A 22,133-nucleotide genomic window follows, 5' to 3' on the forward strand; every position below is an offset into this window, starting at 1 on the left:
AACCGACTGCACCACCCAGGCGCCACCCCCATCCTGCTTTCTTCCCAGCTTGGGGGTCTGAAGCATCATAGGTGAAAAACTGGGGGCTGTGGAGGGCAGCCCTTCAGGCCTGGGCAAAACGAGGGGGAAGCATCTGGTTTGGTCTAGAAACACCCATCCAACCTAGAGGCAGAGGGCAAGACAAAATGACCTCCGGAGGACCCCATAGGTCTCTTTGAGGGGTCCGTGCCACTGACCTGTGCTGTCCATGGTGGAAAAAAAAAAAGGCTGGTTGGGGGTGGCAGGCCTGTTTGCACTGGAGGCACTTAGTGCAGCCAAGCTGAGCTGCACTGTTCAAACAGACTCTCCGGCCTCCAGACACCTGTGCTGAGGAGGACGAGGAGGGCGAGGCGGGCAGGAGGCTGGGCGCGGGCCCCTGGGCGCTTCCCACCTCTCCTCCCATAGGCAGCCCGACGGCCCCGGCAGAGCCCTGGCCACGCCATGCCCCAAGCCAGGCTCTGCGGCTGCTGGGGCGGCCGGGTGCTGCCCCTGCTGCTGGCCTATGTCTGCTACCTGCTGCTTGGAGCCGCGGTCTTCCAGCTGCTGGAGAAACAGGCAGAAGCTCAGTCCAGAGACCAGGTTCAGTTTGAGAAGCTGCGCTTCCTGGAGAACTACACCTGCCTGGACCAGTGGGCCCTGGAGCAGTTTGTGCAGGTGAGGGGAGAGGCCCGCGGGGGACGGTGGGCAGAATGTGGGTTCTCACGGCAGGTCCGCAGCTACCACCCAGGGGCTGACGCAGCGCGAGGGAGCCGGCTGAGCCCTAGTGCTGTATGCTGTGCGACAGGGAGCAAGTCGCTTCAACTCCCTGCTCCCGAATGTCCCCGTCTAAAAGGTGAGGAGAATACTCTCCTATGTGCTGCAGGCATTTACAGCACATTAAGAGCCCTTTTTTAAGGTGCCACTTGGTGCATAAACGTGAGCTGTGTGTCAGTGTTATCAACACTGTGCAAATTTCCTTCTCCCACACTCTGCCCTTCCCCTAACGCCAACTCCAGGGCTGCTAACCCTTCTGCCCTCTCCCCACTCACACCCCTGTGCTGACCACACTTGAGGGCTGGGGGGGGGGGGGGGGGCGGGAGACACAAAGAAAGATCAGGAGCAGCCGCCATGCTGGCCTTCCCCGGCCGGGTGAGCGGTGGCCAGGGCGACAGCTCCACCAGTAAGGTGTCCGTAGGGGGATCTCTCTGGTGGCAGAGCGGGTTCCCCCCCCACCACCACCTGGGCCCCTTCTGCTCCCCTGCACAAACTCTGGGGCCCCAGCACCCTCTCTCCAAGAAGCAAGGCAAAACCACGGTGTTGTGAATGCCTTCGAGACCAGGGGGCCCGATGAATGACAACACCCACCACAAAGGAACAAGCCAAGTGCAGAGTCATCACAGAGATAAATGGCCCATAGTGAGCATTTACAATATGCCTAAAACAGTGGGGAGCGGGGTCATCGTGATGGGTCAGACCAGTCATGATCCATCCTCTGGAGCCAAGCATTTTGTGTGTGTTTCCTCATAACAACCTATTACCATCACTGTCTCCAGTTGGCAGATGGAAACTGAGGCAAAGAGGGGTGGAGTGTTGGCAAGACTGCACGGTGAGTGACAGAGACGGAACTCACCCCTAGGCCAGCAGCTCTTCACCATACAAATTAGCGTAAGTGCGGGGTTGGAGGGCAGGCAGGATGAGGTTCTCCACGTGTGAACCAGATGCAAGAGCGTCACCTGGGAGTCCTTTAGAAATGTGAATGATGGCACCCCACCCCCGACGCTGGGAATCAGCAGCTCTGGGGGTGGGACCGGCAGCCTGTCGTTAACAAGCCCTCCAGACCATGCCCGTACCCTCAAGACGGAGACGAGCTGACGTAGAAGACGATGGGTGGGCTGAGTGGTCAGAGGGAAATTTCCGGAGATGTGAGAGCCCTGTCCAGACCCTTTCTCCCAGGAAATGAGGCTTCCTTGTTCTCCAGCAGCCCTATGGGGCTGAGAAGGGCTCTGGAGCCTCCCAAGACCTCGGGGGATAAGGCCGTGACACCTCCTCATCCCCCAGCCTAGGGTTAGAGGGGAAACCCAGGAGCCGGAGGGTGCGGGAAGGATTGGAAGCTGGATCTGACTAGCTCTGTAAACAGAGGTGGGAGACAACAGGCTTGACTGCAGCCTCGGCCACTGATTAACGGCACCCCTGTTGTTGATTAGGACACCCCCATCCTCAGCCTCCTTGGGAGGGAGCCTCAGTTGCCAGGGGATGCCTGGCTGACAGTGAGAACGCTGGTCTAGGATTCCAGAACACACGTTACTGGTACAACTGCAAGAGGAAAAAGCCATTAGCAGCACCAGAAGCAGTATGAGAGACCCCTCCGTAAGAAAAGGGCCTTGCCCAGTTTCAGAAGACTCACGTCTGACCTTCTCTACCACGTGTGGATTCTTAGAGAAAACTGGAAGGTCGCATTGGGCCCCCCCCAACTCAGTACACTTGCTGAATCAAGGCCCCTTCCTCAGCAGATTGGAGAGCTTCGGGTTGGCCGTGGGAGACAGCTGGGCCTAGGGCAAGTGCTGCTCCCAAGGGTGAGGGTCTCCAGGGAGCGAGCGTGTTCCAGAATGTTCCGTCCTGGCCTCCCTGGGTGTGTGGGAAAGGGAGGGAGACCAAAGTCCACATGTGACAAGACCAGTTCTGCCAAAGTGAAGAAAAGCAGACAGCCTGTGTCACGACTCCCAGACTGGCCCAGCCTACCAGGGCCACCCCACCCCAGCAGGGAGCACACTCGAGCTGCCAGTAGGGAAACGGTTCCCACGGGAACTAGAGGCCGGGGTGGCCCTTTCCCCCACTGCCTCCTCCTGTTTTGGGGGCTCTATCACGTGGCAAGGCTGGGCTGCTGCCTGGGACAATGCACGGTGACAGGGGAGGGGACTGGGGGGCAGACGGGAGAGGGATCCCTAACCAGCTCCAAGAGGGCTGGTCTTAGGGACAGAGGGGCTTCGGCTTGAGCCCACAAGTGTTCAGCTTGTGTAAACACACTCAACACACATGCACATACATGCAACATAGAGAATCCATGCACGTCGTGGGTATACAACACACCACGCAGAAACACTGCTACACACCCGACCTTTGCCCTGGCCTCTGATGGAATTTCTCTTATAGGTAAGCCTGGGCTGGGCGTCACTAGGGGACAGCAAAGAGCAAAGCCACCTGCTCACCTGGAAGTTCAGAGAACACAGGGTTCTCTTGGTCTCCCCCATCCACCTTGTGGGAGGGCAGCCCCATGGCTTCCCTGTGGTCCCCAAACCCCACGTTCCCTAGCAAGCCCTTCTGGGAGCATCCGACCTGAAATCTTCCCATTGTCCTCACAACACACCTACGCCTCACTCTCTTGGCCATAGGCAGCATCTCCCACCTGGCTCACCCCGTAAGCACCCTCTGCCTCCTCAAACCTGTTTCCCCTCCCCCAACCCATGTTTACAGCCCACACCTCAGTCAGCCCTGGCCCGTGGAACAAGCCGTGGATTTGGAATCCAATGACCTTGGGCAAGTCAGTTAGCTACTCAGATGGAGCCGTGGTTCCCTTTTCTACAAAATGGAAACAAGAGGGCGCCTGGATGGCTCAGTTGGTTGAGCGACTGCCTTCGGCTCAGGTCATGATCCTGGAGTCCCAGGATCAAGTCCCACGTCGGGCTTCCTGCTCATCAGGGAGTCTGCCTCTCTCTCTGACCCTCCCCCCTCTCATGCTCTCTCTCTATATCTCATTCTCTCTCTCAAATAAATAAATAAAATCTTTAAAAAAAAAAAATGGAAACAAGAGCCCCTAAGGATATCATTAAATCAGATAACAGGAAAGCACCCTGCAGAGAGCTTGGCCACCAGCTGGTGCCTCAACTGCCTCTTCTTGCCACCCCATGCTACCCCCCGCCCCCACACAGGTCATCATGGAAGCCTGGGTGAAGGGCGTGAACCCCAAAGGCAACTCCACCAACCCCAGCAACTGGGACTTCGGCAGCAGTTTCTTCTTTGCAGGCACAGTTGTCACCACCATAGGTAAAGGGTCGGGGTGGGGAAGGGCTTCCCCAAAGCCCCTGTCTTGGTTTGGGTTCCCCAGAGCAGATGCTGAGACCAGGATGCAGTTTGTCTCGGAGATGATGCCAGGAAGCACGAGTAGAGAGGTGGGGAGATAGAGCAGGAGGGGAGAAAAGACAGCAAAGTTTGCATTGACGAGCAGGGTCCCAGTGAGGGTCACTGGCCTCGCTCCCACCACGGCCCTCTGAGAGGCCAGGCAGAGCCCAGCCTCAGAACAGTGCCTGTGAGGGGCGAGGAAGCAGGCTATTTATCTACCAATTCCTGCCCTTGCTGGTTGAGAGCTGATCCCGGATGTGTTAACTCTCCAGTATTTGAAACTTGCCCGCAGACCAAGCACACTCTCAAGTAGAGATGCAGGGACTTGGGGTGAAGAGCCACCTGTGTGTGCAGGAACTGTCCCCCGAGCTGCAGGTGGTGCCCCAGGTGTTCTGAGGGGACAGGACACCCAACAGCATCTGCTACACCCCCTCACCTAGAAAACCCACACCACCTCTCCCAAGGAAACCCCAGACCCCCCATTTCCAAGGTCTACCCGTCCATTCAATTAAATTCGATTCCACATACCTTCCTTGAGCTCAGGGGAAAACTAAAGCAGAAGGAGTGGGGAGTTAGGAGGGTACAAACTTGGATCAGACCCAGGCTCAGCCCTCAAGGAGCTTCTGATCCAGTGAAGCGGAATGAGATAAGCACGCAAAAAACAATAGTACAAGGCAAAGTAGATAATTAGACAAGAATGGCACAAAGCACTATGGAGAATCACTCCTAGCAAGGAAGAAGAGGGTGGCAATCAAGAGGGCTTCCTAGAGGCAGTGTCCCTGGAGATGGGCCTTTCAAAGACAAGCAGGAGTCTTACAAATAGAGATCTTTCTAGTGGGGGCGGGGGGGGGGGGGGAGAATGTTCTTGGGAACAGAGGAGCTTCCCCTCCATCTCCAGAGGTAGTGGAAGACCACCTTCTGCTAGAGTCTGTGTGGGAGGCAGCTCTGAACGCTCTCTTCTCCATGTTTGCACACTCCTCCCCACTGCAGGATACGGCAACCTGGCGCCCAGCACGGAGGCAGGCCAGGTCTTCTGTGTCTTCTACGCCCTGGTGGGCATCCCGCTCAACGTGGTCTTCCTCAACCACCTGGGCGCAGGGCTGCATGGCCACCTGGCTACCCTGGAGAGGTGGGAGGAGCAGCCCAGGCGCTCCCAGGTAGGGCCCCTCCCCCCTTCCAGCCCCTTCCAGCCCCTGCCCTGCCCTGATGGGATCCGCTGCAGGGTGAAAATGGAAGTTGACACCAAGATGCAGTTTGGCAGGCAGGGTCTTAGGGGTAGATGCTTGCGGAAGAAAGGGCTATGCCGAGGAAGAGGTTGAATTGTGATCAGGCTGGAACAAAGACCTGGACAGCCCCTCACGGAGTTCTGCATTGTGTGTGACCAGTGAAGTTGGCCCCACAGGGGGCTAAATTGGCCAGGGCTTTATTCGTGTCCATCAGGCACAGGGTGGCCTTCCTGGGAAGGGTGTGCCCTTGGGCCAGGCAGTCCTCTGTAGCCAAGGGTCACCTCCAAGGAGCTGAGAGCTGGAGGCCACTGGCTGACGGCTGGTCAACAAGGTCTTCTTTGAAGGGGGATCTGGGCGGCACATCCCTGTGGTCATCACAGAGCTCTAGCACCTCCTCTTGTGGTTAAAAATAAACTCCAGGCCACCCGGCACACCCCCCAGTGTCCACCCGCTTGGCCAGCACCTTGCAAAGCCAGGCACATGAAGGAGGGCCGAGGTGCAGAGCAATCCGGGACAGTTCAGTGGCTGTCCTCCATCCCCAATCTGAGTCCCCCGACGGCCTATCCAAGTGTGATCCCCAGGCCCAGAAGAGTCTCCAGATTCCAGCCTGACCCACTAATGACATCCTTCTGACCAAATATTCCCTGGCCTGGGCAAGAGCGCACACACAGAATACAATCCCCACCCCAAAGGTCTGCAGGGCCAGGAAGAGACATAGCTATGGCCCAGCTCTACTCCCAGATTTGTCCCTCCCCAATCCTGGGGCCTTCCAAGTAGACTCAGAGACAGACTCTCTCGCTCCCAGCTGCTGCAGATCCTGGGCCTGGCTCTGTTCCTGACCCTGGGGACGCTGGTCATTCTCATCTTCCCACCCATGGTCTTCAGCCATGTGGAGGGCTGGAGCTTTGGGGAAGGCTTCTACTTCGCCTTCATCACTCTCAGCACCATCGGCTTCGGGGACTATGTTGTTGGTGAGAACAAGGCAGTCACATAGCTCAGGGTGGGGGCCACGGGGATTCAGGGGATGGGGAGATATCAGCAAGAGGCACCTTTTGAGGATCAGATAGTCTTTGGTTATCCAGGGGAGACCAACAGTTTGTGAGGCTGCTGAGGATTCTAACATCCTTAGATATCTGTGGCCTGGGACCCATGGCCCTTTCCCCCGGGGACCTCCCCTGCAGATCCTCGTTATGGGGAGGCCGGCGGGGACCCCTGTGGAACCTGGGGCAGCGGGGGCTGTGCCCTCAGATCCCTGCATGTATCATGTCTCCTTCCCTGCCAGGCACAGACCCCAGCAAGCATTACATCTCAGTGTACCGAAGCCTGGCTGCCATCTGGATCCTCCTGGGCCTGGCGTGGCTGGCGCTGATCCTCCCCCTAGGCCCTCTGCTTCTGCACAGGTGCTCCCAGCTCTGGCTGCTCAGCAGGGGACTCAGCCTCAAGGACCGGGGAGCCCCCGAGATGGATGGGCTCCCCAGACCTCAGAAGATCCCCATCTCTGCGTGAGGTCACCAGTAGCCGCAGGAGCCCCTCCGGCTGCCCCTACCCCTGTATGCCCTCCGGACTTCCTGTTCCGTGTCCTTTCCCACTCCCTTCCTAGCCAGGGCTGCTCTCGGGAGCTCTCCAGAGAGCAAAGGAGTTGGAATGCCCAAGCAGGTCACTGCAAGATGTAGGGCAGGATGAAAGACAGATGTGTGTGGAGTGAGATGTGCATCGTTGTCCCAAAGCCCCTCCCCCAAATGTGGCCTGGCAAAGTTGAATCCAGACATGGATCACTCTGGTCAAATCCCCATGATGTCCTACTGCATCCCGCCCCCCCCACCCAGGAGACTTTATTCAGTATAGCAGACGAAGGGTGAGTTTATTTTCACCTCACTTGATATATGCACAATGTGCATTTGTCAGGCCCCCACTGTGTGTCTGGCAGAGTTCCAGGCTCTGGGGGCAAATAGTGAAAGATCCTGCTCTCCCTGTGCGTTTCATCCAATGGAAGGACTAGACAAGCCGCGAGGCCCTGAGCCAGTACCCCCAATGGGGTAGAGCAGGTATGACAAGAGCCCATAGGAGGGGCTAGCAGGGAGCGTCAAGGAGAGAGGCTGGGCAGAGACTTTGGAGCATCTTCGTGCAAACAGGATAGCTGCCCTCAGGAAGGTGGCAGCTACCTCTCAGAGCCCACCAGCTACCCTTGCCTAAGGCCTGGAGCTGTCGGTCAACAAGGCGGGGCTCTTGGGTGTCCCACCTACCTTCCGGAATGTGGCCTCCCCCTGACTCCTCAGGGCACCCCTTGACCTCATCACCCCCTCTGAGCGTCTGTCTTAAGAGCCTTTCTAAACACACCCTGGGAAAACGGGGAGCCAGCAGATCCCAGGAGATCCCCCAGGAAATGAGCTCCATGGAGGCCTGGCCTCCTTTGGGAATGCGCTCTGCAGCCCTGGCCTTTCTCCTGCCGGACTCTGACATCTCGGGCCAGAAGGAGAGGAGAGTTTGAGGCCAGTCCATCCAAAGCCCAGCCTCAGGAAGGACTCCAAACCTCTGCCCCTACGTCTGCCATCAAGGCAGGCCCAATAGTGACCGGGGGCTCTGGACAGGACTGAGGCAAGACTGTGAGGAAGAGGATGCTCCAGACGGGACACACAGGGAAGAATCTACAGCAACAAGAGTGACCCAGGTTACACCACAGGACTTCCTGGTATGAAGAAGAGGCCTGGGAAATGGAAGACTCCCAGGGGACTCCTTATATACCCTGGACCTTTCCCCCAGGAAGGGAGTTAGGGGGCCTCTTCAGAAGCAGGGAATGAACAAACCCACTGGTCAAGGATCCTCTTGCCTCCCAAGTTCATAGACAAGAGGTGATCAGCTGGGGTCCCTCACCTTTGGGTACACAATGGAAAGGGGGTTGTTGGAAGAGATCCAGGGAGGACTTGACAGGTGGCAAGTCCTTGGTGATAGTCCCAGGATCCAAGAACTTAGGCTGGGGCCCTAAGGCAATGAACATGTCTTCTGCTTTCTCTTCCTCTTGCGTGGAGTTTCCAGGAGTCCCTCCCTCTGCTCCCTACAGTAGGACACCCTGGGGGGCTCTGGGCCCCTTCCTTCTGAGGCCTGTGGTCACCCCACAGCCCTCCCCTTCTCCCTGAGCTAGGCCTGGGGGATGAGCACGCCACATACACTCAAGGCGGGGCCAGATGCCCACAGCTCCGGCCTCATTTTGTCCCTGGGATTGGATCCCGGTGCGGGGTGGGGCTGGGCTGTCCCATTCCCCAGCAAGCCTCCTCTGCTGAGAAAACTGGCCACAGACAGGCGTTGGCTGAGGAGGGGACCAGCCGAGCTCCTAGCCCTTTCTTTCCGACTCAGCCCTGGCCCATGGCTCCAGGCCCAGGCCTCCCTGCCTCTCTGGCTCTGTGCAGACCCGCAGCCCGGGCGACGCCCGACCACAGGGCTCCCAAGTCCGCGGTGCCGGGCACCCTGCTCCTGCTGCTCGCCTACCTGGTTTACCTGGCGCTGGGCACCGGCGTGTTCTGGGTGCTGGAGAGCCCCGCGGCGCGCGATTCCAGCGCGAGGTTCCAGCGCGACAAGTGGGCGCTGCTGCAGAACTTCACGTGCCTGGACGGCCCGGCGCTGGACTCTCTGATCCGGGTCAGGGGCGAGCGGGGCGGGCGAGCGGGGGGCACGGCGGGGGCGAGGGGGCACGCCCTGGCTGCGGCCCGGGCCCCGCCGGCAGCACTCAGGGGACAGAGAGGCGGAGGGGTCCGACGCGGACCTCCTGGGGTGGGCGGGGGCTAGAGGGTCGGGCTGGAGCGCGGCGGGACCCGCGGCTGAGGCGGGAGGGAAGCGGGCGCGGCGCTCAGTGCCCGGGTAGGGCGGAGAGGGCACGACCCGCCCCGTGGAGAGGGTTGCCAGGCGCCAACACCGGAATTTGAGCATGGGGAGGACAGGGGCGCGCCGACCCGGGTCCGGGGCTGGCGGGGCGGGGCGCTCGCACGGCCGGGGAGGTGGCGGGGCGAGGGTCCCACCGGCCCGCGCGCCGCTGTGTCGGGGTCGCACCGCGGGCCAAGGACGGAAGGGCGCGCCTGAGGCCTTGCACAGAGAGTGCAAACATGCGACCTGGGGGGGCGAGGAGGACAGGGGGCGACGGGCAGTGTCTGAGGATGCGCTGAGTGGGAGTCTTGGGGTAGGAAAGGGTACAGGGCGCTCTTGTCCCAGCGGGTGAGTGGTGTGGGGCCGGGAGCTCGAAGTGCACAGACCCGCTCTGAGAAAAGCGGGGGGCACTCACAGGGGCGCTCTTTGGCTGATCCCGCTCTACTCCGGGTCTTCGGACTCGGGCTGGACGCGTCCGGGAGATCCAGAGGTCCCGGAGCACAGAGACTGCTCAGGGAGTGGGGGACGCAGCGGGGCGTGGAGGAGGGGCGAGGCAGGGGAGGGTTCTTGGGGAAGGGGGGGATCGCAGATGGATGGAGGTCTCCTTTCACTCCGGGCAGGACACACCCGACCGGGACCCGCCCAGAATTGGCGGATGTTTTAACGTCCCGGGACCTCCCTTGGTCCGGGGACCCAGACAGCTGTGTCCCTAGCCCCAAATGCCGGACCCGCAGTCCTGGCGCCGCCTCCATCGAGGAGGGCAGGGCCTGAGTCCCAGAGCGGCCATTCCGAAGCCAGTCCCCAGAAGGTAGCAGGGAAACGTTTCTGGGTGGGAAGCGACCCTGCACTGGAACAGTGGTAGGGTCCTGAGCACTTGGGCTGGGCTGACTGGGCAGCGGGAAGACTGTCTCTGCTAAGGACCTCAGGTCGCACCTCCACCCACCCCCGACCTCTACACTTTCACAAATGCAGCGGAACTGCCTCGTCCTGGAGGCTGGGCGGCACCCCTTTTGCAGAAGTGCTGAACCTCCCTTACCTGCAGCACTGGCCCAGGGAGGATGACAGTGATGGCCATGATAGCAGAGAGTGCTTCTGCAGAGCCCTCCCTGTGTGTCAGGCATTGTTCCGGGGGGTTAACTCGCATTTACTCATTTCATCCTCACCTACATCCCATTTCCGAGATGAAGAAACTGAGGCTCAAAGAGGTTAAATACAAGTATATGGCTGCATAGCCAGGGAGCTGGGCCTGTTAACCACCAAGATGGGGCTCGGTGCAGATCTGTGGGGGGTGTTCCCCAAAGTTCCTGCAGGGCTTTCATCTCCTTAGCTTCCCCTCCAACCCCCTCTGCTCCACACGCACTTCGACTTCGCCCCTTCCTCAACCATCCCGTGGCTTCCACCATCCCCGAGATAAGGATCTGGTGTGTCCGAAGCCCAGATCTCCCGCTGAGTACAGACAGGTACATGCAACTTCCTCAGATTCCCCCAAGGTCAAGAGCAAGCAGCCCTCCTCCTCCCAGCCCTGCACCTCCACCTATTCCAAATCTCTGTCATCGGCCCCACATCCGCACTCCCACAGTGGTCTTAAAGGCTTCCCTCACTACCCACACCAAATAGGGCCAACGGCCTAGGCTTTTGAGTATCTCCTCTCGGTTCCTCCTGGACCACTCCGCCAGGATGCAGGCTACTCGCCCCTGCAAGGCTCTCTCCCCTTCTGGTCTGCTCACACCTCTGTTGCCAGCTGCCAGGGAACACACAAACCGGATCTTGCCTCCTCTTTGCTCGGTGACCTTGGGAGAGGCCTGCTGCTCCATCCCTGGCATGGCAGAGCCAAGCATGACCTGGCTCCCACCTATCTTTCAGTCTCCCTGTACTAAATCCCAGGCACAGTCCTGCCCCGCAGGAATCCCTAAATCTCCCTAAATGTCCTTCCACCAGGAGCAGTCCCTTTCAACTCTCAAAGAAGGCCCAGCTAAAACCTCACCCCCTCCATGAAGCCTTCTGCCCCTACCCCCAGCAGAATGAACACCTTTCCTCTTTGCATTCCTATTATTATATTTGTAACCATGAGGATGATGGCAACCACTGGCACTTACCACGTCTCAGGTACTGTTCTAAGTCTACACCGAATAGCCCATTTAACCCACACAACAACTCTATGAAGTAGGTGATATTAGTATTCCCCTTTTACAGATAAGGAAACTGAGGCACAGAGAAGTTAGGTATCTTGTCCAGGGTCATGCAGCTCTACCGCCTTAATGCCCAAAGCTGCACTGGCTGCACTGTATGAGTTAAGTCTGTCTCTGTCCCACTGAGGACTGAGGTCCTGTCTCTTACATCTCCGGGTCCCCTAAAACACCACGTGTCCTGCCTGGCAGTGCTCGTTGCAAGGATGGGAGTGAGCAGGGGAGGGGGGATGGAATGGTGTTCTTCCAGCTGGTGAGACACCCTGAGCTGACCTGGGGTCTAGGGTAAAGAAGGGAAGGAGCTGTCCCCATGGTCCCTGCCCCTGGGGAGGCCCTGGGTGGAGGGGGAGAACCTCCTTGCCCTGCAAGGGCTGAGATTGAAGAGTGGTTGAATGTCCATGAATGTGTGTGTGTGTGTGTGAGTGTGTGTGTGTTTGTACACACACGCATGCGCACGTATTCATGCACACATGTGTATGTGTTTGGGTGCAGGGGCCCAGTTGCCCCACAGAGCCTGGTGGTCACTGCAGCCTCTCCCCCAGGGCATCATCCAAGCATACCAAAGTGGGGACATTGTCCTTGGCAACACCACCAGCATGGGACGCTGGGAGTTCATGGGCTCCTTCTTCTTTTCCGTGTCGACCGTCACCACCATTGGTAAGAGTGGGTGGGACTGGGGAGGCTGGTCTCCCCCTAGAGGTTGGGGGACAGGGGACCAGTGCCTTTTAGAGGGGTCACTAGGGCCCCGTGACTCCAAGCGTAGTCAGGCCCTGCAGTGTGGCCACTGCCTGTGGGCAGGATCTCAGGCTCCCCTGGGATCTGCTGAATCAGTTTCTGCATTTCACCAAGGTCTCCAGGAGGTTTGTGTGCAACACTCACATTTGAGAAGCACTGCTCTGGAGGATCTCTGCCTCACACAACCTTTCAGGAAGCAGGGGGTCTCCCCTGTGCAGCAGTAAAGATGCTTCTCAACTTTATAAGTGTCCAGAGCCAAGCCCACCCAACACTGAGCCCAGGGGTGGAGACGAGGGGCAAGGGAAAATTAGCAAGGAGGGAGGGGCCAAAATCTAAAAAGAGCCTTTCCAGCTCCTCTTCTCAGCATTGGGGAAAGGTGGCCATTCCTGGAAGCCTCTCCCCAGCTCACTGAGGCAACCTTCACCCTCCTCACCATCTTCTCCAAGCCCACTTCCTCCCTCACACACAGAGACCCCTGGAGCCAGATCTCAATCCCGTCTCCCTAGCCCTGCCTTCAGGAGAGCAAAGGTAGAACTTGTCTTGGGAAGGTGCCTGGGGGCTGCTGGAAAGGGAAGGAGAAGAGCAGCCTAGGTCCCTCCAGCTCTGAAACCCAAGAAATGACTCAAGTGCAGAACCCCATCCCCCTGCCCTTGGGGTTGCCCCGCCCTGCATGACACTGGATTTACCACCAGGTGGCAGGCTGACACCACTGCTGGCCAGGGCCACCTCCACCAGCTCTGGGCGCGCCAGGATCCTCTCCCCAGGAACCAGGGTCCCAGCCTCCGTCCTCCCCAGAGTGGAGCCAGGCAGGAGCACCCAGAGGACTCTCCATCTAGTTTTAAAGCAGCAAATACTTCTTGGTAACGGGTCTGAGGGCTACGCAGGAGCTTGGGTAGCCCTCCTTCTTGAGGCAAGCATGCTTGGGGGCGGCCCCTCAGACTCCACGGACCCTGTGACCCTGGAAGGACTAGCCAGGATGGTATTTATTCCTCTTCACACCCACTGAGCCTAGTACAAAGCCCCAATACAGTGGACACTCAACAAACCCTGACACGTTAATGAATTCCAAAAATACCCATTCCACCTGCACTCACTGAGTCCCAGGGTGGGAGGGGATGTTGAGGCGCAGTCACTGCAGGGAGGCCTCCCTGTTGTGTGGGCGCCTTTAGTCTCTAAACCCTGCACCTCCTACACCCTTTGCCCCAGACCCTGGACTTTGGCCCTCTGAATTCTGACTTTGGTAGCCTGTCCCTTCCTCTTTACTCGGCCTGACGCAGCTCTCTCTGAAGGGAAGAAGGGCAGAGGAAGGGGGAGCCCACCCCACCCTGCACACATGATCTACTTGTACTAGGCACTGTGAGGGGCTCTTTTACAATTGAGATTTCAATTGAGGGGCTCTTTTACAATTGAGATTTGTCCATATGGCCTTATCTCCAAGGATAGGGCTTATTATTTTCATGTCACAGAGGGGGAAACTGAGGCACATAGAAGTTACACAATTTCCCCAAGGTCACATAAGCAGCAGAGTTGGAATTTGAAACCCAGCTGGGGGACAGTATTGCTCTTAAGCGTAAACCTTTAGGAGGTTTACAAGATAGAGTGGGAATTCTAAACAACAGGAAGAAAGAGAGGGCCATTCTGGGGTGGACAGTAGGGAAGTTCATGTCCCTGTGATTCTGACACACACGCATGCACGAGCATGCAGAGGGGTTGCAGAGAGAGGAGGAGGAGGGCAGAGACAGGAAACGGGGTACCTATGGAACACTCCACAAGGAAAGGAAGGAATAATTTGAGAGACACAGCAGAGGACTGCCTCCTTGGCATCCCTGGGGCCCTGGGTCCAGCACCCAGTAAAGGCTATACTTTCCAAAACCCAAGATGAAATAGGGTCTGACAGGCCCTTGAACACTTCTAGACCAGCCAGACAGGCCTGAGCCCCCACTTTGTCCATCACCTATGAACTCCATCTCTGGCTTGCTCATTCGTTCACTTATCCAGTCATGCATTCATTCAACAAATAGACTTAGTAGCTGTGGGAGCCTGACAGTTCTGGGGAAACAATGGTGAGCGGAAAATGACAAGTCCCTGCCCTTGGGGGGTGCTGACATTCTAGTGCAAGAGGACACCCAACAAATAGATACATAGACAATATTCAGGGGGTGGGAGGTGCTTTGAGAAAAATAATGCCAGGTAAGGGGCTCTGATAGTGAAGGGGGCTATTGTATATCGAAGGCCTTGTTGATACAGTAAACTTGAAGCAGAGACATGAACAGAATGAGGGAGAAAACCATGTAAATATCTGGGGAAGCAAGTGCAAAAGCCCTGAGGTAGGAGTGTGACTGCTGGGCTTGGGCAACAGGAAGGAGGACGAGGTGACTGGAAAGGTTGGAAATGAGGCCTGACTTTGGAGGAGGTGCAGGGCAGCCACACAAGGCCTTCCTGGTAGGGCTCTCAGGATGTCCTGGGGCTGGACTAGCAATGGAAAAGAGGTGACAGGTGGGAGGCCTGCTGAAGTGAGAGGTGGCTTAGATGGAGCATGGGGTTCTAAAGCAAGGGGGCTGCTGATGTCCTCAGACCAGAAGCTGGTGCAGTGGAGTTGGGTCATTCATCCATTCACTCACGAAGCAAACATTCCTCTAGCAGCTTCAGTATACTAGATGCTTGAGGGGACACATTCCCATCCATGACACATTTCCATTGCCTCCTTTTGTCCCACGGCACACTGTGAGGTAGATGTATACCCATCTTACAGACAAGGACACAGAAGCTCAGAAAGGTCAAACCATTCACCCAAGGTCCCACAGCCTTCAAGAGGCAGAGCTGGGATTCAAACGCAGGAAGCACCTCTGATTCCAAAGCCCATGCTCTAGATGAGTGCATGCTTTGGCCACGCTTGGGACTATGCCCTCTGAGACCCCCCCAGTAAGGTGAGAGTGAGGTAAACCACCAATGCAAGTGAGCATGGGGTATGTAGGAGTGCTGACCCAGTCTGCCTCCCCAGGGGGTGCAGGGTGCAGGGCATCTGTTCATCTATTGACTCATTCATTCCTGTATTTCTCATTCATTCATTCATTCATTCATTCATTCATTCTTAAAACTCATTCAACACACATTTGGTGAGCACCTATGAGGTGTCAGATCCTGTGCCAGTTGCTGAGAATATAAAGCTGATTGTGACTCAGCCCATGCTTGTGAGGGGCCCTTGAGAATAGCGGACTTGGAAACAAATCATTCCCATACAGTGGGTTCCCCTCAAAGCCGGCAGAGGGCTGGGGGAGCCATGGCACTGGGGCTGCCATTTCTATGCTCTTGGTAGAGGGAGAGTCATGCTCAAAATACAGAGGCAGGATGGGGCTGGGGACTCAGCAGGGCAGGAATGTGGCCGGAACTGGGAAAGTGGGGGACCAGATGAGCTTGGCTGGGTGAGACTTTGGGCTTTCCTCAGCAGACTCGAGGAATCCTGGGAAACGATATAATCAGGCTTGCATCTGACTCAAGGCAAGACAGCGGTGCTGACCAAGAAGTGGGGGGACAGAGATGGAGAGGAATGACGGAGGAAAGAATGCCCAGGCTGATGGAATCTTTCGAGGAATGCCTCGTCCCCCTAGCCTCCCCATCCCTGATCTTCATGACAGGAAGATAGCCAACCTCCCCCTCCCCCAGGGCACCTGATTGTCCATCCACCGCCCCTCACTTCCAAGGGGCTTGGGGGGGGGAGCCCAGGTGCATTAGTGAGGGCCCTCCGGCAATCAGGTTTCAAGACAGAATCAGATGTGTAAGAGATGTATCGGGGGAGGGGAAGGAGGTCTTTGAAGGACGAAGAAGGAGCCCGAGAGATGTTTGGAGCCCCAAGCAAGACTGACTGCATGGGCCTGGGGCGGTGCCCAGAGACAGGAGCCTGGAGGCAACAGGGCCCTGGCTGGAATGGTGTCTGTCCCAGAGGTGCAGCATCTGGAGGCTGCACACCCTTCCGTGTCCCTCTCCACATCCTTCTGTCGGTCCACAGAGGGGGAAACAAAGGGAGAGAATGGAGTCTCACACTTGGTGGGTTTGTGCTCACACACACCGCAGAGCCTCCTGGAGCTTCTGTTTTCCAGTCTGTAAAACATGGGGCGTAATCCCCACTCGGACAGCCGGTTGTGAGGTGGGACTGAGGGTATGAGGGCACAGTCCTGGAGCAGGAACAAAAGGTCTCAGTAAATACCAGCTGCAGAGTCTGGAGGGGGCGAGGAGCAGTGGCCCCTGGGGATGGAAAGGGCCCCTGATGTGCCCCCATCTCGCCTCAGGCTACGGCAACCTGAGCCCCCGAACGATGGCCGCCCGCCTCTTCTGCATTTTCTTTGCTCTTGTGGGGATCCCGCTCAACCTCGTGGTGCTCAACCGACTGGGGCATCTCATGCAGAGGGGGATGCACCGCTGTGCCCGCAGGCTGGGGGGCGCCTGGCAGGTGAAGGGGCTGTGGGAGTAAGGGGAGGGGTGGGTTATGCTACGATGAGCCAGGTAGTGGGAATCGGGGGCCCAGAGGAGCAGGGGTTCCTTCTGGAGAGCAGGGTTCCTGGTGGGGACGTGGTGGGATTGGAAGCCACTGCCCAGAATGGGCGTCTTTGGTAATAAAGGGACACCAGTGGGGGAGATGCCGTGGTACCTGGGGGACGGGAAGGGAATGAGCCAGCCACGGTCTTGCCCAAGAACCTGGAGAACGCCGACTACGTAGAGGGGTCACAGGGGCAGCCCCCTCCTCCTGGCAGGGAGCATTCGCCTTGCCTCCAACTCTGGACCGCACCCCCCCCCCCCGGCTGTCTTGTCCCCCAGCACCGGTAGTGGCCACACAGGGCTCTATGTGCACCCACAGGACCCAACCAAAGCTCGGTGGCTGGCAGGTGCCGGGGCCCTCCTCTCGGGCCTCCTGCTTTTCCTGCTGCTTCCCCCACTGCTCTTCCGCCGCATGGAGGGCTGGAGCTACGTGGAGAGCTTCTACTTCGCCTTCATCACCCTCAGCACCGTGGGCTTCGGCGACTACGTGATTGGTGAGAGAGCCCTGCAGGCAGTGGGAGAGTGGCCCGGACACTCAGCTGCCGGCCTTCCGAGGGGTTGGGGGGAGCCCAGGTGCAGTAGTGAGGACTAACGCCCGCCCCGTCTGCTGGCACCTGCTAGGTGCCAGGCCCCGTGGGGGTTTGCAGGCCCAAAGTCCAAAGGACACGGTCCTTGGCAAGTTCAACCTGCTCTGTTGTGTGATGGGGCCAAGATCCGGCTAAAAAGTGACACCTGGAGTTTGACCCCAGGGCTTGGGGCTGGCTGTAAGTCACACTCCTGGCCCTCTTGACAAGCACTGGAAATGTCTGAGGCTCAACTATTGTTATGAGCGCTCACCAAGTTAGGGGAGTCCCGACCTCCCTCCCTGATCCTTCCTTGTCCCGGGGTCTCTCCTCCCCACTTCACCCTGCCCCATGAAATGCCAAGCTTCCCACTCTTCCCACTCTCTCCATTTGTTCCACGTGGCCGCAGGGACTAGGCAGGAGAGTCTGCATTGGAAAACAACGGGCAGACAAGCTTTGAGCACCAGCAAGGAAGGGCTGTGTGGTCCAGAAGGCCCAAGGTGAGGTTAGATCAGCGGTCGCCACCCAGTGTGGGCAAGGCGAGGGGCCCAGAAACCTCTGGCCTTGCATAATAAAGATGAGGCAGGTGCCCAGCAGGTGGCGGTAGAGGAACATTCTGTGGGGCTTCAGGGGTGGCTGGGCCCTCGGCTCCGCCTCATTATCCCCCTTTGCTGCCCTCCCCTGAAGGTTCACCACAAGAGCAGTGGCCACTGGTACCACCAACACAGTGGTCTCAAGGGGCTCTACACCCTCCCTCAGATCCCTGGCCCTCAGTTAGGGAGGAGCCCTGCCCTTCTTCACATCTTTAGAGACAGAACCCTGCCTGGAATATTGAAATGAGGTCTTACCAAAGTAACAAGCAGTTAGCTCATCAAGCAACCTAGAGTGACAATTTTTTGCCCGTTTTACTAAGGAGGAAGCTGAGGCTCAAAGAGGCCAAGCCATTTGCCTGAGATTGCACAGCTAGCTCGAATTCTGATCCGTTGACTCCCAAGCTCATACTCTTTCCAGACCACCTCATACATCCCCTCTCTGGGCCTCAGTGTTCCTGTCTATAAAATGGGGGGCCTGGGCTAGGTGATGGCCTTCTCACCTGTGTGCAGAGCCCCCTTCCCTGAACCTCTCCTTCCTTGGGAAGAAGGGTCCTGTGTCAGGGGCCTCATGCTGCCCTTCCCGATATCCTCCATCCTGGGAGGAAGCCTGTTGCTCTGGAAGGAAATCTTGGAGGTTTCCTCCAACTGAGTATGCTCTCACTCCTACCCTCAAAATGGAGAGATGCGTCTAAGGAGAGCTGAGCCCAGTGGCTCCAAGGGCCACATCTAGCCCCCTCACAGCTCAGAGAGTGATTCTGGGATCTGTCCCCTCCTCTCTGTTCCCACTGTCATCTCTTTAGTCCAGGCAGAGCAGTTGCATATGGCTGGCTACCCAGATTAGCACTGCACAACCCTAAGGGGAGTAGCTATTCACACAGAGCACAATGGAATGGCACCCATGGATTTGTGCAGCCTGTATTTTTGTCTACCCTTGGCTCTTAGGACCTTTAAAAGTGACAGGTGTTATCATGTCACCTGCCCAGCTTCTCTGAAAACATTCAGTGTTTTCCCACAGTCTTAGGATAGAGTCCCAAATCCATGATTTTGGCAAGGGCCTCTGTATGGCTGAGCCCTGCCTCCCTCTCTACTCTGAGCTCTCCCTCTTCCACCCTGCAACTGGGCCACCAGGAGCTCAGCCTGAAGAGCCTCAACCCAGGCCTGCGAGATGTGATGGGTCCTGCCACAGCCTCCTGCACCACACACAAAACACTTGAAGCCCTCATCTGCAAGCAGAAACTGAGGCCCAGAGAGGGGAAAGAGGTTGACTAAGGTCCTAGAGCAGGCAAGCCAAGAGCAGGTCGAAGACAGACTCCCAAGCCAGGATACCTATGTTGCAGAATCTTCCAAGGCTGAGCGGGGACAAACCCCACTCCCGCCTCTTCCTCATGTCTCTTGACCTTCTCTGTCCTCCAAGGATAAGGTCAAACCCTTTCCTTGGATGGGAATGCTGAGGTCCACAGTCTGGACTTGGGGTGCCCGTTGTCCCTGTATCAGCAACCACAGGGGTGCTGTCTTCACGGCCGCTCTTCTTTCCCCAAAGGCCATGGCCAAGAGCAGCACCCCAGTCCCAGCCATCTGTGCCCCCCCCCGGCCTCATACCCCCACATCCCCCAATTGCATTTGCAATTCATTGAAGCGCCTTGCCAGCTGCCAGATCTCCCGCCACTTATGATTTCGGCTAAAACAATGAAATCAAACCGGAGAAGGACACCTCCTCCCCCTCAGTTGCCAGGAGCAAGCCGAACTGGTGGGTGGCAGGGGCAGAGAGCTGGCTCACCGCTGATCTCATTTGGGACCGCCGGCGGAATCTTGGCCCCATAACCCAATCAGCTTAATCCAATCCTGGCTCCTGCCAGGCGGCAAGGTGGGGTCAAGGGCTGCAGGCTCATTCCCGAGCTGGGGCCCAGGAGAGGGGCCCAGGCTTCAGTGACTGGGAAGAGAGGCTGTCTTGGGGCCAGCAGGGCAGGATGGGAGTGGACAGAGGGGTGGGTGGGACGGGACCTGAAGACAGAAAAAGATGCTGAGGAAATAAGAAGACAGATCTCGCCCTTTGAACAAACCCGATCTGATGAGGGAGGCAAGATAGACCCCTAGGAAAGAGGGAAAAATTAAGTTATGCAGCAGGCTAAGCCTCCAATGACCTCCATCTGTCCCTTCCCTCTGCCATTGCTTATCCAGTCCTGACAATGTTGGGAGCACCCTTGTGGGGGTCTAATGGTGAGTAAAACAATCACCCAACTCCAGGTCTTGGGCACCTGTTATGTGCCAAGCACCATTCTGAAAACCTTAGATATTTGAAGCCGGTCCTGGAAGGTGGACCTCTTGTTGTCTCTGTTTTATAGATGAGGAAGTCAAGGCCCAGAGAGAATAAGTAGCTTAGCCGGCAGAGTACATGGGCTGGGAGAGAGTGTAACAGAGGGGCTCAGCCTCATCTCTGGGAGTGAAGACTAGCTGAGATCTATCTGCAGGATGAGGGGAAGTTAACTAAGCCAAGAGGAGTTGGAAATGAAGAGCATTCTGAGCTGGGAGGACAGCAAATGCAAAGGCAGGACTGATGATAGACAGAGGAAGTGGGGAAAGCCCAGAGTGACAAGCATAGCCCTCAGTGGGAAGAGGTGTGCAAATCGAGGCTGGAGGAGTAGATAAGGACCTTGGGAGAAGAGTTTATGATTTCATCCCAAAAACCAGGGCCTTGGAAAATAATCATCTTCCCCATTTCACAGGGGAGGGGCATTCAGACAGATGACGGTCACACAGCTAGGAAGAACCGAGGCGGATACAAACTCCAGTGGTTCCCTCTGTGCTTCCTAAAGCTCCTGGCAAGTTGCCTCTGTTTAGATATGAGGAAACCAAACACAGAGACAGGCAAACAACAGAGAAGGCATTAGAATCTCTTGGAAGGCTTATTAAAACACAGATTGCTGAGCCTACCCCCAGAGTTTGCATTCAGTAGGTCTGGAGTGGGGTCCGACCATTTACATTTCTAGCAAACTCTCAGGTGATGCTGCTGCTGCTGGTCCAGGGACCCCACTTTGAGAACCACTGGGATAGAGCGCAGAATCTGTCAGAAAGCCAAAGAGGAAATTTAGCTTCCAAACCCAAGGCATCAACCCAAGGGGGCTTCCTAGAGTCCTACAGAGGTGGCCACAAGGCCAGCAATCTCCAATCAATTTGAACTTCCCATATTCTGCTCATATGCATCAAGTCATGTGTGTCTGTTTCTGTTTGGGAATGTGGCCTTGACCTTCCCAGGCCTCCATCCTCTTACTTTGCGTCTCCCCCCAGGGATGGACCCCTCCCGGAGGTACCCGCTATGGTACAAGAATACAGTGTCCCTATGGATCCTCTTTGGGATGGCATGGCTGGCCCTGATCATCAAACTCATCCTCTCCCTGCTGGAGACGCCAGGGAGATCGTGTTCCTGCTACCACCACAGCTCCAAAGAGAACTTCAAGTCCCAAAGCTGGAGACAGAACCCAGATGGGGAGGCAGAACCCCATTCACCACAGCCAGGCTGCCATCCGGAGGAGCCTATGGGAATCATGCAGCATCCAGAACCTTCTACTCACGTCTCATGCCGTGGAAAGGACAATTAGTTCTACTCCAGTATGTGTTCCATCTTCTTCCTCAGCAACAAGACCCCTGGTTTTAAGCTTAGCCCATGACCACTCAGACTAAAGACTACATTTTTTATTAATCTCCTCTTGAGGCTATTTGAAGCTATATGATTAAATTCTGCCCAATAGAATCCACAGAGAAGTATCCTGTGTGACTTATGAATGTGACTTTTCGCAGCGTGGCGGGGAGGGGGGCAGGAGGTGTTCCTCTTCACTATTTCCTTTTTCTAGCTGGCTGCAATGCTGATATCGTGGCTGGAGCTCTGGCAACCACGTGGCACCGTGAGGTAGAGGCTGTGTTTGAGATTGGTGACACAGTAAGATAGAAAGAACCCGGGTTCCTGATGGTGGCAGAGCTACCATAACAAACCTGGACTGAATACCTCCAGACTTCATTTATGTGAGAGAGAAATAAATGTCGGTCTTATTGACTACAGTATTGTTTGGGCTTTTCTGTCACTCACAACCACAGCTAATTCTAATTGACATACACACCCAGAGACAAAGGCAGCATCTGAGACTGAAACACACACAGTGAGAATCCACTCCCTTCCCAGGTGAGTTTGCCCAGGACTCCCTGGTGAAAGGGATGGGTTGAAGGCTGAAGTACAACTCCTCCTCCACCTCCAGAGACCTTCTAGGTAAACTCACTAAAGATTTGCAGATCATTGTCAGGGCTGATACAGCCAGC

The 22,133-nt window shown here is 56.9% G+C and overlaps 2 protein-coding genes across 4 annotated transcripts; both read left to right on the top strand.

The window, feature by feature from the left end:
* Positions 1 to 480: 480 nt before the first annotated feature.
* KCNK16 (potassium two pore domain channel subfamily K member 16) lies at positions 481 to 8,055 on the top strand. Of its 3 annotated transcripts, XM_021684625.1 has the most exons (6): positions 481 to 693; positions 3,945 to 4,059; positions 5,125 to 5,291; positions 6,166 to 6,331; positions 6,643 to 6,783; positions 7,949 to 8,055. In XM_021684625.1, the coding sequence occupies exons 1-6, from the start codon at positions 481 to 483 to the stop codon at positions 8,053 to 8,055; spliced, it is 909 nt and encodes a 302-aa protein (XP_021540300.1). The 3 variants fall into 3 exon arrangements, with proteins under 3 accessions (XP_021540300.1, XP_021540302.1, XP_021540301.1); XM_021684627.1 differs by lacking the exon at positions 6,643 to 6,783; XM_021684626.1 differs by lacking the exon at positions 7,949 to 8,055 and having other exon boundaries at positions 6,643 to 6,866.
* Positions 8,056 to 8,685: 630 nt separating this feature from the next.
* On the top strand, positions 8,686 to 21,642 carry KCNK17 (potassium two pore domain channel subfamily K member 17). Its single transcript, XM_021684623.1, has 5 exons — positions 8,686 to 8,993; positions 11,944 to 12,058; positions 16,423 to 16,583; positions 16,989 to 17,163; positions 21,111 to 21,642. Exons 1-5 carry the CDS (start codon positions 8,721 to 8,723, stop codon positions 21,419 to 21,421), a joined length of 1,035 nt encoding a protein of 344 aa, XP_021540298.1. The 5' UTR covers positions 8,686 to 8,720; the 3' UTR covers positions 21,422 to 21,642.
* The last annotated feature ends 491 nt before the right edge of the window (positions 21,643 to 22,133 follow it).

The sequence above is a fragment of the Neomonachus schauinslandi genome, chromosome 8 (assembly GCF_002201575.2).
Source record: "Neomonachus schauinslandi chromosome 8, ASM220157v2, whole genome shotgun sequence".
In the NCBI taxonomy this organism is placed as follows: Eukaryota; Metazoa; Chordata; class Mammalia; order Carnivora; family Phocidae; genus Neomonachus; species Neomonachus schauinslandi.